This window comes from Pocillopora damicornis, chromosome 12, assembly GCF_964200805.1.
Source record: "Pocillopora damicornis chromosome 12, jaPocDami1.2, whole genome shotgun sequence".
Classification (NCBI taxonomy): Eukaryota; Metazoa; Cnidaria; class Anthozoa; order Scleractinia; family Pocilloporidae; genus Pocillopora; species Pocillopora damicornis.
In genome coordinates, this window is record NC_142681.1 from 16,890,492 (window position 1) to 16,907,475 (window position 16,984).

The window sequence follows — 16,984 nt, forward strand, 5'->3', positions numbered from 1 at the left end:
GATTTTAGTCACGTGCTAGGCAACGTATAATCAATAACAAGATAGAATTTCATTTCAGGCTTATTTATCAATTTTGTGGTTTATAACTTTCGCATTTTAGTACGTAATACGTATTTTGAATCTTCAAATTGTCTTGAACCTTAAAAGAAAATTGTTCGTTAAAAATTCACTGAAAATCGGTAGCTAAAATTGTTTGTTTAGGCGTTATTTGATTTTCGTGTTTACTTGTAATTTCGTCAGTCGTCGGCATCTTTTGTTGCTTCACACAAGAAAAACACACGATACCAAACGTAATGATCGATTTTTTCCTCAATCTCACGCCATAACAAGAAAAGCTTTTGAACATCTGTAAACTCCTTGCGCTTTGCAGTAAGTGATATTTTCAATGAATCTTCGGATTGTTTTCAAGTTCAAGGATTGAGAATTACAATTTTATGAAAAACGAAGGTTGTTCTGTTATTTCAGTGTGAATCCTTGCATGCCTGCCAGTCGCTGGCGCCGCTTGTTGAAACTAAAACGAAAAAAAAAAATTCTTTTAGGATTATCATTGGCTTCTTTTTCACCCCACCACTATTCTTAGCAACAAAGGTCGCCATTTCGTTTGTTTATTGCTCGCCAAAAACTATCAAATGCACTCAAAAGCCTAAAATCGAAAAAAAGTTTACAGGAATCGACCAATCGAGCGAGCGAGCGAGCAAATGCTATTCCCCACATCGTATCTATAACTTGCTCTTGCGCATGCGCGCAATTCACGAGTTAAAAATGAAAAAGAAAGAAACAACAAAAATGATGCCAACGGCGCGTGCAATAGAAAACAAACCAATATAAGATCTCTTTCTTTATTCCTTTTCCTATTCTTCGGGGCTGTCTTACAAACGAAATCATTACATCGAGAAGTTACTAAAGTATTGTGCGATCATAGGTTAACTAGCAACATTTTTCTATCAAAACACCAATCACGGAGGCGTCAATCAAACTAGAAAATGTTTCGCAGCTTCTATCGGAAGCGGTAACACTATCTATCACGGATAAGATAACGAGACGCAAAGCCAACCAAATTTGTAAATTTGAGCAGATTAAGTATAAAGATGGAAACTCTTTTTCAATAATTACGTCTTTATAACTTTAACGAATAAAAACAAACTAGACATGGCTAGATGCTATTCTGGTTTATAATAAAGTTCGGATATAACGCGCGCTGTCATTGGTTGAAAGAGCGTGCTCTATGAGAGTATAGAGCATAGAACTGAGCTAAAGCTGTCACGCCATCTGCCAAATTGTACTATGTTCGACCTTTAAAGGGACTTCTTTTTAGCTTTTTTCCGATAGTTGAAAGTGAAGTTTCGGAACAAACGAGCCGGCAAGTAGCAACAGAAGAACCAAATAAAGGTTTGTAAACATACCAGGCGCCGTAATTTACGTTATTAAAACGTGAGCAGATGCGAAAATCCTCAAAGGAAAAACAAAATAGACATTCCGAGTTCTAAAGATTAATTCACGCTCAGTTAGATTGCAAGCTTATGTACGGAAATAAAAATCAAACACAGCTAACACTCATATAGTATTTAAAGTTCAGTGTTCAAAAACAAAACAGAACAAAACAGAAATGATGAAAAATATAACCAAACTGGCATAACTGTTAAAATTCATTCTAATCATGACGGTGTCTGAGCGAATATGATCATGCTGAAGTCCATCGCGGCTCGCTCATCATGGCGATCTCCGGTCATCACAGTAAAGCAAGTCTCAGAAATTATATCGGCCGCCCTTCGAGTGAAAAAATAAGAGCTTGCTCTGATATCCTTTCCGATGCGTTGAGTGGAAAGTCACTGCAGCCGAGTTTTGCCGTATCCCGAGCGATCTTCATGTTTCGGTGAATTCGGTTGTCGTTCATTAAAAAAACACTCGCCTTTCACAGTTTGTTTTATACCTTGTCATGTGAAAAAACTCGCGTGTTTTTATGAGCCATAATTCGGCTGAAGTTTACTGAACATTTCACTTCAAGATTCTGTATTAGAGACTTAAAAACTTCAGGCAAAAGTATTAAATTCGACTTGCCGAACTATTTTAATTTGTGAACTATCGTAGAATGTGGACTTTGATGGTTTTTTAACTTTGAGGATTTGACACTTTTGACAGCTTTAGTCTTGTACAGCCAATCAGATTATTTGAACCATTCTAACAAGGATTCTGATTGGGTGTCGGAAAAGTGACGTCAGCCGTGTAACCTCGCAACGCAAAACCAAGGGTGGTCTTTAGGATTGTGGTTTTGTAAAAGATATAGGCTAAGATCGACGCGATACGAAGCGTGTGACGACTAGAATAAAGATAGGAAAAGAAAACTACGCGAGTGACTAGTGTTGCTATACTGGGATTTCCAACACTAACTGTAGCGTGCTTTATGAGAGTATAGAGCATGCTGACGACACTGTTCTTCGCTTTGGAAATAAAGTTTGTTTTAAAAATTGAAAGTAATGCTCCGGGAATTTAATGGATTCTTTATTATAAAACAAATAGAGAAGCCTTGACTGTGCTCTGTTCTGTTATAAAGCACTTAGGAAGCCGCTAGAGCACTCAAGAAGTGGGGAGAAACACTCGACTACGTCTCGTGTTTCTCCCTACACTTCTTTCATGCTCTAGCCGCCTCCCGCGTGCTTTATAACAGAACAGAGCACAGTCAAGGCTTCTCTATTTGTTAATTACATATTTAATGAATGTAATGGAGAAGTTATAGTTCATAGACGAGTCTATGAATTGTACCTTTTTGAATCCAGAGTAGAATCAAACCATGTCTGATTGTCCCCCTGGTTGCCTTGTGAACTTTAAAAAACAAACCACTTAAAGATAGACACTGTATGTGTGGCCTCGCACTTTCTCAATCATAGGACCCGCGTAAAAACTATGGTGAGTAATAGATCAAAGCTAAACGATTCCAAAAATTCCCAAAGAAGTGCTTGAAACGACTATTTCAAGAAATGAATTTCAATTTCGAAGTATCTGACACTGAACTATACAAGACAGTCAATGTTAGGAAACTCTTCGCGATAGCTAAAAAAATCCAAGTTAATACTATGCAACACTATTAATGGTTGACCGCCTTTTTGTTCAATTGCAAATTACACCGGTAACGGATACATACAAATAGAATCCGACCGCTTCCACCGACCGGAAAGAGTGACCCTCCAAAAGACAGACAACAAAACAGGCTGTGAAGGAAATTTGCATGTCCGTCAACGTTTCAAGAAGTGTTTATCATTATCGGTCAACTACTGTCAGATCAGTGATAAAATTTCTTCTTGGCTAACACGTACTTCTGTATTTCAGATTCAAAACTACCTGTGTTCTAAACGCACTGCGGCCAAATGGTAATTGCGAAGGACTCGCTCTTTGATATGTAAGTCTCCCTACCCTAAGAGGAAACTCTACGAAACAAATTGCGTGGAAAATTTCTCAGCTGAATGTTTTTTGGTTGCTTGTCTCGGTTGACTATATGGAAATAAGGACACCCTACTTTTAAATTACTCTTGTATTGAGTCTTGGCCTTTGCTGTCCATACCCTATGCGGTTTGAGAAACAATTGGAATATGCCAGCTAGGTAACGCATCCTGAAACAGACTGAAGCCTCCTCTACTGGTAAGTGGCTCGAGAAATAAACTGCTGTGAGCTCGAAAAATAGTTATTTGCAAGCGAGGCAAGCTTGCATCGCTCTATTAAGTAGGCTGAGACCATAAAGCAGCTCAATGTCTGCGGAACGTTCCTCAGTAGGCGGCAGGACTACCTGTGTTTCATTTTAGACTATTTATCCTAGATGAGTATATTTGTGTGAGCTATCCAATGAAGCTGTCTCATCTTGTAATACGATGTGCTTCTTCCACCTGTGTTACAATCGGGTAGTTGCTACCAGCTCGTCCCATCTCGCTGTGTAACGTTTCTTTAGATACTCCACGACTAGTTTTTTCATTTCTTCAATACGTTCCTGTTAGTTCAAACGATAAAAGAGTTAAATTAAAAGTAAGGCCCAAAAGCAAAAACATCCATGAACAGTTATTGATGTGACATAGTGTAATGCGGTGTACACGACGTTAAATGTTCTTTGCTTCATGACTTTCTCATAACAGTTTTAAGCCGGTCTTGATAATTAATTTGTTTTCGGGTGGTTTGCCAAAGTTACATGGCAGCCATAAAAATTCCTAGTAAAAGTAAACATAGATCCAAAGTCAAATTTCAATATTTAGTTCAGTGTAAATTTCCTTTGACACTCAGTACAATGAAGTAGTTAAAAAAGGGCCCCATCTTCAAATAAACAAGTTTGCATTACACACGCAAGGGTAATTTTAACCGTTTGTCGCAAAAAATGTTGACCGTAACGTTTTTTTCTTTCAATCGTAACGGAACGAAATTAACCTTTAGCTAAAATAAAATAGCTAAAACCTCAACCGTTGGCCTTAAAAGCCATTACCCCGTTGAGACCCTCCATTTCAGTTAACCCTTTAACTCCCAAGATTTGATTGTTAATTCTCCTCTCTGGCTGCAACACATTTCCTCGTAAATTGGTTCCGAGAATTTGGTGTTCAATCAAGGTAATATCTTGTACCCGATGAGTTTGAGTATTCTCATTACCAGTTTGCTGAAAAATGTAAGGATTTTATAGGGAGAAGTTCCGTATTAATAACTTCTAGGAGTTAAAGGGTTAAGTGCAATTTAAACATCCACAAATTTGATATCAAAAGCCCAATCAAATAAATTAAGTTTTATGATTGAGAAAATCAAAATAATGGATTTATGTGACACTATGATAAACACCAGTCACGTTTTAAACATATTCTCAGATTGAAGTTCAACTCGGCGTGAGATGTCTCGCAAAATTGTAACGCAGAATTGGAAGCTTTTGCCAAAGAAAAAACAAAAGCGTAAGGAAAATTCCCTTAGAGCAAATGTTTAATTTTTGAAATATTTTACAAGCCAAAATTTCATAGCCATTTAGATAAAGGAAAAATTTCAATTAAGGAAACCTACAATCGTTGACACAATCAGTTGGGACTTTTCTCCAGAGCAACGTGTTTGATGTTCTTTCCTGTCTTTGTATCTTCCAATATTATTAATTGCCAATGTGTCTATGCCATCTTGCAGACTGACAGTGAGACAAGCAGGGGGAGGCAGTAGGTGTGTTGTAACATGGGACACCTACGGCTGTGGTTCTCGTTTTAGGTTTTATGCTAGTATTGAATTTTCTTTGAAAGGAAAGAGTTGCTATTGTTGTTGTTTTGTAAAATTGAGGTCATAGTTACTTAGGCTGGTTGACAGTGTCTGATGTATTTGTCCAAGACGTAGCTCAAATGCGTTGATAAAGAAATAAAGCTAATATTTAAAATGAAAGACTGTCAGGTACCTCATTTGGTGATTGGGGGTCTCTGCAGCATTTACACTCAAAGCAATTTGTTTGCTCTTGGTCATTTTCCCCCTGTAAAAACAGCATAAGTAAGTGAAGTACGAGTTCCCTGTGGGTTCAGAGGTTGCCCTTTGCGAACAGACATCCGTAGAGAATCCCAGAGGGGGAGAGGATGGGGGCGTCTGTGCCTGCCACGATAGTACCATACGGGAAAAAGATGTCGTCCGTCATTTAACTTCACAAGGAATTTGGGTTCAAATGGACACATGTAGGAAAGTTAAGAGAATGCCTCGCCTGCCAAAATTACCCCCTTGCATACGCCAGACGAGGTATAAATAATTTAATATTTCAATGAATAAGGGGAAAAGCGTGGGAAGAAACTGGTAAAGAGTGAAGATTGAGAAGTAAGTGTTTAGGGATGACGGGAAACAGGAGATATGGGAAGAGTTAGGGATATGAGAGAATGGATGGGGAGTGACAAATCACAAGCAAGAGGGGGGGGAGGGAGGGGAGGCAGAGCAGAGATGAAGGGGGTTTCACCATGGGAAAAGTCGTCATCTCCTGAGAACCTCAGTCTATAGAAGAGTAAAACAGATGCAACCTCAAGAAATCAGGAAACAATTAAGTTGTGTCTGACCTGTTGTCTTATGGGATGGTACTGAAATGCGTGTATTGTTCCCTGCTTCGCGCCATTTTGTCCCTAATTGAAATAATAAAAATGATGGTAGAAATAGTACTCCTAATAATAATGATAATGACGATGATTATGATAATAATGATGAAGACAAAGATAAAGATGATAACAATGATCATGATGGTGATAATGAAGAGAGTAATCGGACGAGCTATTTCAAACTGGCTGTGCGTAAAGCGAATAAGAAACTCCGGAAATAATTAGAGGAGTTACTCAATGATAAAAAAAGAGTGACAAACACCAGATACTCAATTTGTTGGTCTAATTATGTGATTCAAATATGCTTATGTCTTGTCATCTATTAATTATATATAAGTTACATCTAACCTCCTCTGATGACGGGAAATCTGCAACACTGTCACCATTTCCCCGCTCAACGTCAGTTTGTCTCTAAAAAAAAACACAAAATGTTACCGAAATTGCATTTAATTGAAGGTATTGTCTATGGAGGAGAATTCCCAATTCAGATTTTTTAATTTTTTTCAGGTGATATTGGTGATATCCAGTCATAAAAGTATCCCTTAATCAATGATATTAACCATTTAACTTGAAACAATTTAATGGCAAGATCCGCGGCTTGCTTGTCATGTAACTAACCGTTTCCTGATGTGACAATCGCCCCATCGAAAAAGATTGAAGAAATAAATTGATCTTACTCTGGGTCTCATTCAGTAAACAGTGAAGCTCCTAACTCCCCTCGATTGTGCCGCTCATTCACACCTTTGGCTTCCACTCGCAAATAAATATTTCTGCTATGTGGAGTTTTTTTTTTTATATATGAAATAATTCATATTTGTACTGCGGTTGTAGATGAAAGTGGAAATGTGATCATCGCAGTAAATTTTTTCCAATTTAAGCAATTGGAAAGAAGAAGCCTGAAAAAAATCAGGGCTTCAACGGGATTCGAACCCGTGACCTCCGCGATACCGGGCGATGCTCTACCAACTGAGCTATGAAGCCACACATTGGGAGCGAGGTCACGGGTTCGAATCCCGTTGAAGCCCTGATTTTTTTCAGGCGTCTTCTTTCCAATTGCTTAAATTGGAAAAAATTTACTGCGATGATCACATTTCCACTTTCATCTACAACCGCAGTACAAATATGAATTATTTCATATAAAAAAAAAAACTCCACATCATTTCACTGCACGGGAAGATATGAACTCAATAAATTGACCTCGCTCCCAATGTGTGGCTTCATAGCTCAGTTGGTAGAGCATCGCACCGGTATCGCGGAGGTCACGGGTTCGAATCCCGTTGAAGCCCTGATTTTTTTCAGGCTTCTTCTTTCCAATTGCTTAAATTGGAAAAAATTTACTGCGATGATCACATTTCCACTTTCATCTACAACCGCAGTACAAATATGAATTATTTCATATAAAAAAAAACTCCACATCATTTCACTGCACGGGAAGATATGAACTCAATAAATTGACCTCGCTCCCAATGTGTGGCTTCATAGCTCAGTTGGTAGAGCATCGCACCGGTATCGCGGAGGTCACGGGTTCGAATCCCGTTGAAGCCCTGATTTTTTTCAGGCTTCTTCTTTCCAATTGCTTAAATTGGAAAAAATTTACTGCGATGATCACATTTCCACTTTCATCTACAACCGCAGTACAAATATGAATTATTTCATATAAAAAAAACTCCACATCATTTCACTGCACGGGAAGATATGAACTCAATAAATTTACCCACTGAACCCACAGGGAACTCGTACTTCAGTTACTTATGCTTTTTTTACAGGGGGAAAATGACCAAGCAAATCGCTTTAAAGCATTCTGGGAGAAAATAAAAGAGTGTAAATGCTGCAGAGACCCCCAATCACCAAATGAGGTATCTGACAGTCTTTCATTTAAAATATTAGTTTTATTTCTTTATCAACGCATTTGAGCTACGTCTTGGACAAATACATCAGACACTGTCAACCAGCCTAAGTAACTATGACCTCAATTTTACAAAACGACAACAATAGCAACTCTTTCCTTTCAAAGAAAATTCAATACTAGCATAAAACCTAAAACGAGAACCACAGCCGTAGGTGTCCCATGTTACAACACACCTACTGCCTCCCCCTGCTTGTCTCACTGTCAGTCTGCAAGATGGCATAGACACATTGGCAATTAATAATATTGGAAGATACAAAGACAGGAAAGAACATCAAACACGTTGCTCTGGAGAAAAGTCCCAACTGATTGTGTCAACGATTGTGGGTTTCCTTAATTGAAATTTTTCCTTTATCTAAATGGCTATGAAATTTTGGCTTGTAAAATATTTCAAAAATTAAACATTTGCTGCGAGGGAATTTTCCGTACGCTTTTGTTTTTTCTTTGGCAAAAGCTTCCAATTCTGCGTTACAATTTTGCGAGACATCTCACGCCGAGTTGAACTTCAATCTGAGAATATGTTTAAAACGTGACTGGTGTTTATCGTAGTGTCACATATTATATCTAAAAGATAAATCCATTATTTTGATTTTCTCAATCATAAAACTTAATTTATTTGATTGGGCTTTTGATATCAAATTTGTGGATGTTTAAATTGCACTTAACCCTTTAACTCCTAGAAGTTATTAATACGGAACTTCTCCCTATAAAATCCTTACATTTTTCAGCAAACTGGTAATGAGAATACTCAAACTCATCGGGTACAAGATATTACCTTGATTGAACACCAAATTCTCGGAACCAATTTACAAGGAAATGTGTTGCAGCCAGAGAGGAGAATTAACAATCAAATCTTGGGAGTTAAAGGGTTAACTGAAATGGAGGGTCTCAACGGGGTAATGGCTTTTAAGGCCAACGGTTGAGGTTTTAGCTATTTTATTATTTTAGCTAACGGTTAATTTCGTTCCGTTTCGATTGAAAGAAAAAAACGTTACGGTCAACATTTTTTGCGACAAACGGTTAAAATTACCCTTGCGTGTGTAATGCAAACTTGTTTATTTGAAGATGGGGCCCTTTTTTAACTACTTCATTGTACTGAGTGTCAAAGGAAATTTACACTGAACTAAATATTGAAATTTGACTTTGGATCTATGTTTACTTTTACTTGGAATTTTTATGTCTGCCATGTAACTTTGGCACACCACCCGAAAACAAATTAATTATCAAGACCGGCTTAAAACTGTTATGAGAAAGTCATGAAGCAAAGAACATTTAACGTCGTGTACACCGCATTACACTATGCCACATCAATAACTGTTCATGGATGTTTTTGCTTTTGGGCCTTACTTTTAATTGAACTCTTTTATCGTTTGAACTAACAGGAACGTATTGAAGAAATGAAAAAACTAGTCGTGGAGTATCTAAAGAAACGTTACACAGGGAGATGGGACGAGCTGGTAGCAACTACCCGATTGTAACACAGGTGGAACGATAGAACTTCAAGGAAAGCAATATGAGAGGCCAATGATCCGGTTCGCAGTGATCATGCAAACAGCATGTTTTCCTCAGATCAGTTACCGGAAAATACTGGTCAAATTTTCCACTTATCCCGACCCCCTTGAATGGGTACTTTTGCTTGAAGACATAACCACAACGGAGTCTCTTAACCAGTCCCAAGCCGCGTGTCGCTCGATAGATCGCAGGATGTGATTGGCCACTGTATCACATTACGTCAGAGGACATATCTGCAATAAGAGGACATAAGTGCAACGGTACAAGTATGGAGATTACCTGAGTTATGCGGCTCACTAGTCACGAGTTGGGGGTTGCGGGTTGCGGGTTGCGGGTTGCGGGTTGCGGGTTGCGGGTTGCGGGTTGCGGGTTGCGGGTTGCGGGTTGCGGGTTGCGGGTTGCGGTTCGCTGCTGACCTATCGCAATGTACGGGTTGCTACTACACCTACCTGAACGGGATCACTTTCTCTGCTAAAGTCGTTCATGTCACACGACGTCACGGGATAATTCTTGTGAACAGGAAGCAGATGATAATGCGCGTGCAGATATCTAACTGGAGGCGTACCGGGCTTATAAGAGCTGAGTTCATTTTCCATTTTCTACTTAATCCAATTGTTCAGCAGATTTTGGTGTATCAAAGTGCACTATTATACATAACCGTTTAAATAAATACGCGAACCACAGCTGTTTGCTTGCAGTATGCGGAGATGTTACAACGGTTTGAAGTTTTAAAGTCCTGTATGACGAAATTTGTTCTCATGATCTTGTTTCTGTCAAGAGTGGCAAACATAGAATACCGGTTTACTGTGGTTCATCTTGTCAATACACTCTGCAGAAAATCGAAAACTCGCAAAGATTATGATTTAGAGAGGTGCACTCATTACGTGCTATTAATTAAGATGGAATAGGTGGCCGGAAATTTCATTGAATGTCTTGCTAAAATTAAATATCGTTTAATTACGGTGAACGACGAGAGAAACATCTGAAGTGCTGATGAAAAAAAGATTTGTAATTTGTTTTTACCCTAGAGAACCTCTCTCCGCCCTGTTCTGAAGTACTAAACCCAGAATGTCCCTCCCTCCCTGAAACTTGACGTATGCGCTTCAGCGCAAAGGAATCATGGGATATAACGGATAGACCATCGGATATGGGAAATTTTCAACATCCGGTTGTAGCAGTTACCCGAGCTTCTCGTGTACCCAAACACGCAAAACGGGTTAGAGTCTGAGAATAACTACGCTTGTCGAAAGGAAACTACTTGATGAGACAATAGCTTGAAAATATAAGAACATTATATTTAATTTTTCTTCGCCTAGAACATGAAATGGTGAAAAAAAGATTAAGTCATTTACCTTACAGACTATCCGGTAACAGGGTTACATATACATTTAATAATTCTCTTTTTTCTCCCTTGAAGCGATAGAGAGAATTGGCCCGAATGGGAGGTTTGACAATAAAATAATTCAGCTTGTTTATGATATATTTACTTTATTGCTCAACTGGCAAAATCACTGCTGCTCAGAGGAAAAAACAACGTCGCTTCTTATCTCCTGTGAATACGATAAATCTAATATGCGCAAGTGTTACTAACAATTTATTCTTTTCAAAACAAATATTTTGACGTCTTTTGTCGGATCTTCAATTGGCTCTATCCAAATACTAAAACAGGAAATTTCGAATGAAGGAATTGTTTTCGTTCAAGACGAACCTTTTCACTCAAGTGCCTGAACATCTTAAGACGCTTAAAGCGAGCCAGTTTGACAAAAGATTTATCCTCATTGCTTTGCTGTGAACGGTCATGTAAACGGCGCCTGAAAGTAAATTTTATCCTAGGAAAAATTAATCAAGCACGAAAAAAGAAAGCGCCTGTTCCAAGAAGTAGGTGATGCGGAAAATTTATGTGATCTAATTTGATCTCAAGTTAGTTTTCAATTTAAACTTACATTTTGGCCGCCGGAATAACACTAATGGTGCTTATTCAAGTACTGCTTTTGTTTTTCCTGTTTTTTTATCCATAATTGTTATTTGATTTTTTTAAGAATTTCGCATCTAATATGAAACTTTTTAGAGAGGATTCAAGTTCAGCAAAAAGTCGGTATATTTATTTAATTATTCGTTTCCTTCATTTCCTTATCTTTTTTTAGCGTATATGTTTTTTTGTATCTTTCTTGACATCTGCCGGGTTTTAATTCTGAAAAGACTGTATGAACAGTTTGACGCCTTAAAGCCTCGCTTGTTAATTATAAAAGGCATACAAGAAACCTTTTTCTGGCAGCAAGGGAAATTAAACGTTCTTTAAGGGAAATACAAATTACGAGTTTTTTTCATTAGTACTTTCGTTTTCGATGAGTTCTCGTAATCGGAAATGCACTTTTCAAAACTTCATTTGCTATAATTTGATTCGTGACGCAAGGAATAATTTTGTTTACGATAATGTTCTGCTTTCTATGCGGTAACCTAGAGCAAAGTTTGATAAGAATTAAATGATTTGATCGAAAGTCACCTTTGAGCTTTGAGCTGATAAAAAAAACGAAAACTCCTGCAGTGCTGGCGGCGAGATAATATTTTGCATTACAATGCGGAGATCTTGATGGATTTGATTAGAGAACCTCTGACAGTTATGTACGTGACTTCAAAGCTGGTTTCCGGGACAACATTATACTGATAATTCAAAGCCAGGAGCAATTACTTTTGTCATTCATAATACCATATGAGGAATTTATTATTCAATGAAAAAGAAAAGCTAAAAAAGATCATGTTCTAGAAACGCAATTAATTCTAAAGAACCCTCAAGAGAGACGGTGTCTTCAAACAACAACACCAGGTGTTATAAAAGCGTTAGAGTTGGATGGTAAAGAAAGTTCGGTCACCTCGCCTAATATTGTCTTAAAATTCTGAGAACAGAAAAAAGCACTCTCGAACAAACAGCTGCAGTTGGAATGGAAAAGTGGTTAGGTTTTTTCGGTTGGCTCTTTTCAGTTTCTACAGCCGTGGGAAATGGCTTTGTGATCTTTCTCGTCGCCAAAAAACGCCGACTTCATTCCTCAGCCAACTGGTTGGTTCTTTCTCTGGCAATGGCCGATTTTTTGGTCGGAGCTGTTGCTTATCCACTGGCCTATTTTTGTACTAGCTTAGGTTGTAACTTCAAATTATACACACCATTTTTCTGGTTCTTTGTGCACTCTTCGGTAACGAATCTTTGCGCATTGACATGGAATCGTTACTCCTACATCGTATACCCTTTCAGCTACAAAACCTCCGTGACTGAGAGACGCACAAAAACGGTTATCTTGTCGGCATGGTTGGTCCCCTTCGCGATTTTTCTGACCCTTTTGGTGGGTTTATACATTGCGAAGTCGAACACCGCGCTAATAGTTCTTCGATTGACAGGTGTTTCGGCATTCGATTTGATATCAGGTGCGTTGCTTTTATACGCAGTTGTTCGTATATTCAGAGTCGCACGTATGCAGGCTTACAGGGAATTCTCTGTCAAGCTACAAGTGCAGTCTACCCAAACATTTTGTGAAGAAACAAGTATTCCCAAACATCAGAGGCAGAACAAAGCGCACTTCGTGATTGCTATCGTTATTTTATTCTTCCTCTGCCACTTAGCTGTAAATGGAATGATTTTGTGGGTTATGTTCTCTACTCGTGTCGTACATGAGGCTGCACAAGGAGTCCAGCTTCTGCTAATTATAAACTCGGCGGTAAATCCTTTCGTTTACGCGTTTTTAAAGAGTGACATCAGGATTGAGATAACAAAGCTGATCACTAATCATAGGTCCACACAATTCCTTTCCAGTCTTTCTAGGACCTCTAGTTCGCCTGCGCATGCGTAAGAACACTTAATGTAAGATACGGGATGACCACATGTAAATATTTTTCTTCACTGCCTGACGATAAAAATGAATCATCGTGTAAGTCGTCTGAGTTGATTATAAACTGGGCGCGTCATCGATAGAAACTGGTAACTACATGTCCCCTCTCAACCTAGTACTCAGGGTCTCTCCGATTCCTATTGCCCTCAGCAGAGGACTAGATCAGGGGGAACCTTTACTTCGTCTGGTCATAATTCTCTCTCTCCCTCGGGCTGAGAAGGGGGGTTACTTTAGAAGCAAAATTGATCCCCTGTTTGGCAGTTCGTTTTCTATAGTCCCTCTTGATCTACTCTTTTAGCGTCGACTGATCCACCCTTCCGTTACCACTGAGAACCATGTGATTACCTAAAAAAAAAATTTTCCCTTCCTCCCCTTCCCCCCCCCGCCCAGCGATAAAAAAATTACTGGTCTCTCATCTAAAGGTCCGAGAAACAGACTTCTTTTGGGTCTAAAACAACAACAACAACAACAACAAAAAACTATGACAGAAACGACATATCTCATTCAATACCCTGTAAGTCTTTTTCTGTCCCCTTGCTGTCTACTGCCTGACCCATCTCCAGTCATCTTCTAAATGTGCGCCACACAACACATAACACTCCGCGCTCGCATCCTGTCCTCGTCGGCTGTCCGCGCTTTTTTTTTTTTAAGTCAACTGGGAACGAACCAGTTCTATAGAAGTTTCTTATTGACAATTAGAAAAGCGCACGGTGATAGATTATTTATTTAACTTTACACAACGTGCCCTTGTGACGTAATCTATCAAATGAAACACTGGATAAAGTAGAAGTCAAGATGTTTGTCACTACGTGGCAAGTGTTCTTACACTCTAGAAATATGCTATATCGTTTGCCATGTAGTGACAGAAAATGGCTGTCAAGGCATTTGGATGAGAGGATTGTGTCGAAAATGAACAGAGATTGATATTTGTCTTTATTCTCTACATTTGTCTACTTGATATTGTATTGATATTGTAAGGAGAAATTATGTCTTGGTCACTTATGGGAGTTAAATGGTTAGAGCTCTGCATCTCTGCCATTGATGCGGGCTAATCCGTTGTCGAGACAGGTGTGGACACCATATGCCTCAGGTAGTGAAAGTACCTACTGATGGTCAATAGGTATGTCCACTACTTGAGACATTCGATCGGTCGCTGTCACCGCTTCCCCAATAGACACCTCCGACCCAGCGCTGCCGGTGATTTGAGCCAATCTGTTGTCGAGACGGCATAGGACACCATACGCCTCAGATAGTGGAAATACCTACCGCTAGCTCGGTAGGTATTGTTTCACGGAACAATATTTTTATTATAACTAATAATTGTTAAATTTAACGCGCGTGCTATTCATGTTTACTATTCCGCCCGCGCTTCGTTTGAATTCATATATCGCAATAATTATCGCAATGTTTATCGCGTAAAACGTTTAATTTTAGACGCGTAGTCTAGTTGTTCAGTTGTTCAGTTCAGTTGCAAGCAAGCTGACTTGTTATTTTAATATCACTTACCAGTTATTTACCACAAGTACGGAGGCAGTCAAGAAGTAAGTTTTCAGTTGGTTTCCAGGTTATTACAGCAATTTTCTGTTTGTTTGGAACACTTGTAAGGCCGAGTGGTTTCTTTGTATTTTTGATCGAATTGTGTTATTAAATTAAATACGGTTCTTCCTCCGTATTGGCTCTTTGGTCTTCTTTTCGACGGAACAGGTATGTCCAATAATTGGAGCATATGGTCGGTAGCTGTCACAGCACCCCCAATAGACACCTCCGACTCAGCGCTGATCAGCAACTAATGCAAACTCAAGTTCCCTCTGTAGTTGGTGACCAACTGCAGGCTGTGTTTCCAGTACCTGTTGGTCGACCAACAGGTACTGGAAACACAGCCTGCAGTTGGTGACTAAAACAGTGAAATTATATAGCACAAAACGATGATTTAAACTCATTTATTCCTGCAACGATTAGTGTATTTTCGGGCGCAAATCCCATTAGAGTTCAGGGCGTGAAATTAATTTTTTTTTTCTGATAGCCACTTGGCTCCTAAATTCTTCAAAGTGGTAGCCAATTCAAAAGAAGTTGGTCGCCATTTTCAAAGACAAACAAACCCTTTTTTTTTACTCTGTCATCGTTCTAGAAATTAAGTTGGGGAAAAGATCTTTAACGTGATACAAAGTGGACACTAGGATGGATGATATGCAACGTTCAAGCTCACCTAAATCCAAGATGGCGTCTAGTGATCGATCTTGATGCATGTGCTGCGTTTTGGAGACAATTTTAATGAGGAAGTTTGCCGCGGATTTATCTTTGCAAGTCTTTTTAATTTACTGTATCTCCAGGTAAGGTTATGATGAAACATTCTGGTCGCCAAGTTGGCGACTAATTTTCAGGATTTGGTCGCCAAAGTAAAAAATTTAGTTGCATTGGCGCCTACATTAGACGCGATTTCACGCCCTGGAGTTGCTCGGAGGTGAAGGGCAAAGGAGATTAAAAAGCTTGGGTAGCCAATCAGAGCGCGCCTTTAACGCTCTCCACTGTTTTAATATATACTAAATCAAAACATCTATTGTCTGAAGAGGAAAAAACGCCTGTCATATATCGCTGTAAGTGGTCTGGCATCTCAGAAAAAGAAAACAAAATAACCAGTATGGATGACATATCAGCCTTTCCAAAAGAAAATATCTACGTCTGGAAATAAGAAAACGTCGGTGAGATATTATAAATTGTCTGACATTTCTAAAAACAGACATTTCTAAGAGAATGTAACTTAATTTATTAGTCTTAGTGTATTCATGTACTAGAAATTGACAGGGACAGAGTTCACCTCGGCAGAGTTTTCTCTTTCCGTGTACTTGGTTAATTCCATGTTGCTTAGCTTTTTTGACGTAGTTGCGTTCAAGCACTTTAACACCACACGAAGCAAATAGCACCGTAGGTAGTCTGGTATTTCGACAAAACAGATATTACAGACAAAACGCATATGACTTTAATTTACTTCTCAAGTTCGCGTCCATATCTGAATTTCAAATTCACTTTTTTCCGCAGCTTTTACTCGTAATAAAATTATTTCCATCTTGCCTTTTCTTAATATTAGACCAAGAATGGTGAGAAACCTAATATTTTCTACTTCTCTTGTTGCTTCCTTTGATACACAGAGCGCTGAAAAAGATGTTCCCCAAGTTAACATGATCATGAGGGGGATGTCCGATTTTCCTGTTCATCAGGAAATCAAGAAGGGATGACATTTGTAATACTTATCAAAACACGTGACTGTAACAGTTAAAGAGACATCAATTTGTTACGAAGAAAAGGTGACTGATTCCGGAATATAGAGGAGGGTTTCTCTTGTATAAAAATCATTTTGCTAACGAAATTAAAATTTAATGAATAGAAACAAAAGCCGTAGAGACAGATAGCTAAACAAAAAATTAAGACGAGATTAATATTGTTCAGTATAATTTATGGTCAAAGGGACTTTGACCGAAGTGAGGCTGGAAGTGATATCTCCAGTGCTGTACAACTAAATTGTATGACACGAAGTTCAAATAACAAAATGAAAAACAAAAACCAGAATGAATCATCTTATGCATGAATACTAATGCTTCCTATTAATAAATTTTTGTTTTAAATTTGCA

General features: G+C 38.6%; 2 protein-coding genes across 2 annotated transcripts; one reads left to right on the forward strand and one right to left on the reverse strand.

Annotated features, from left to right (window-relative positions):
• Positions 1 to 2,966: 2,966 nt before the first annotated feature.
• Positions 2,967 to 6,833, reverse strand: LOC113675581 (uncharacterized). Its single transcript, XM_089189664.1, has 5 exons — positions 6,740 to 6,833; positions 6,411 to 6,473; positions 6,027 to 6,089; positions 5,390 to 5,461; positions 2,967 to 3,976 (listed from the first exon to the last, which is right to left on the reverse strand). Exons 1-5 carry the CDS (start codon positions 6,749 to 6,751, stop codon positions 3,881 to 3,883), a joined length of 306 nt encoding a protein of 101 aa, XP_089045790.1. The 5' UTR covers positions 6,752 to 6,833; the 3' UTR covers positions 2,967 to 3,880.
• Positions 6,834 to 10,768: 3,935 nt separating this feature from the next.
• LOC113675570 (adenosine receptor A2a-like) lies at positions 10,769 to 13,401 on the forward strand. The gene has a single exon (XM_089188838.1). It carries the CDS (start codon positions 12,420 to 12,422, stop codon positions 13,317 to 13,319), a length of 900 nt encoding a protein of 299 aa, XP_089044964.1. The 5' UTR covers positions 10,769 to 12,419; the 3' UTR covers positions 13,320 to 13,401.
• Positions 13,402 to 16,984: the final 3,583 nt, after the last annotated feature.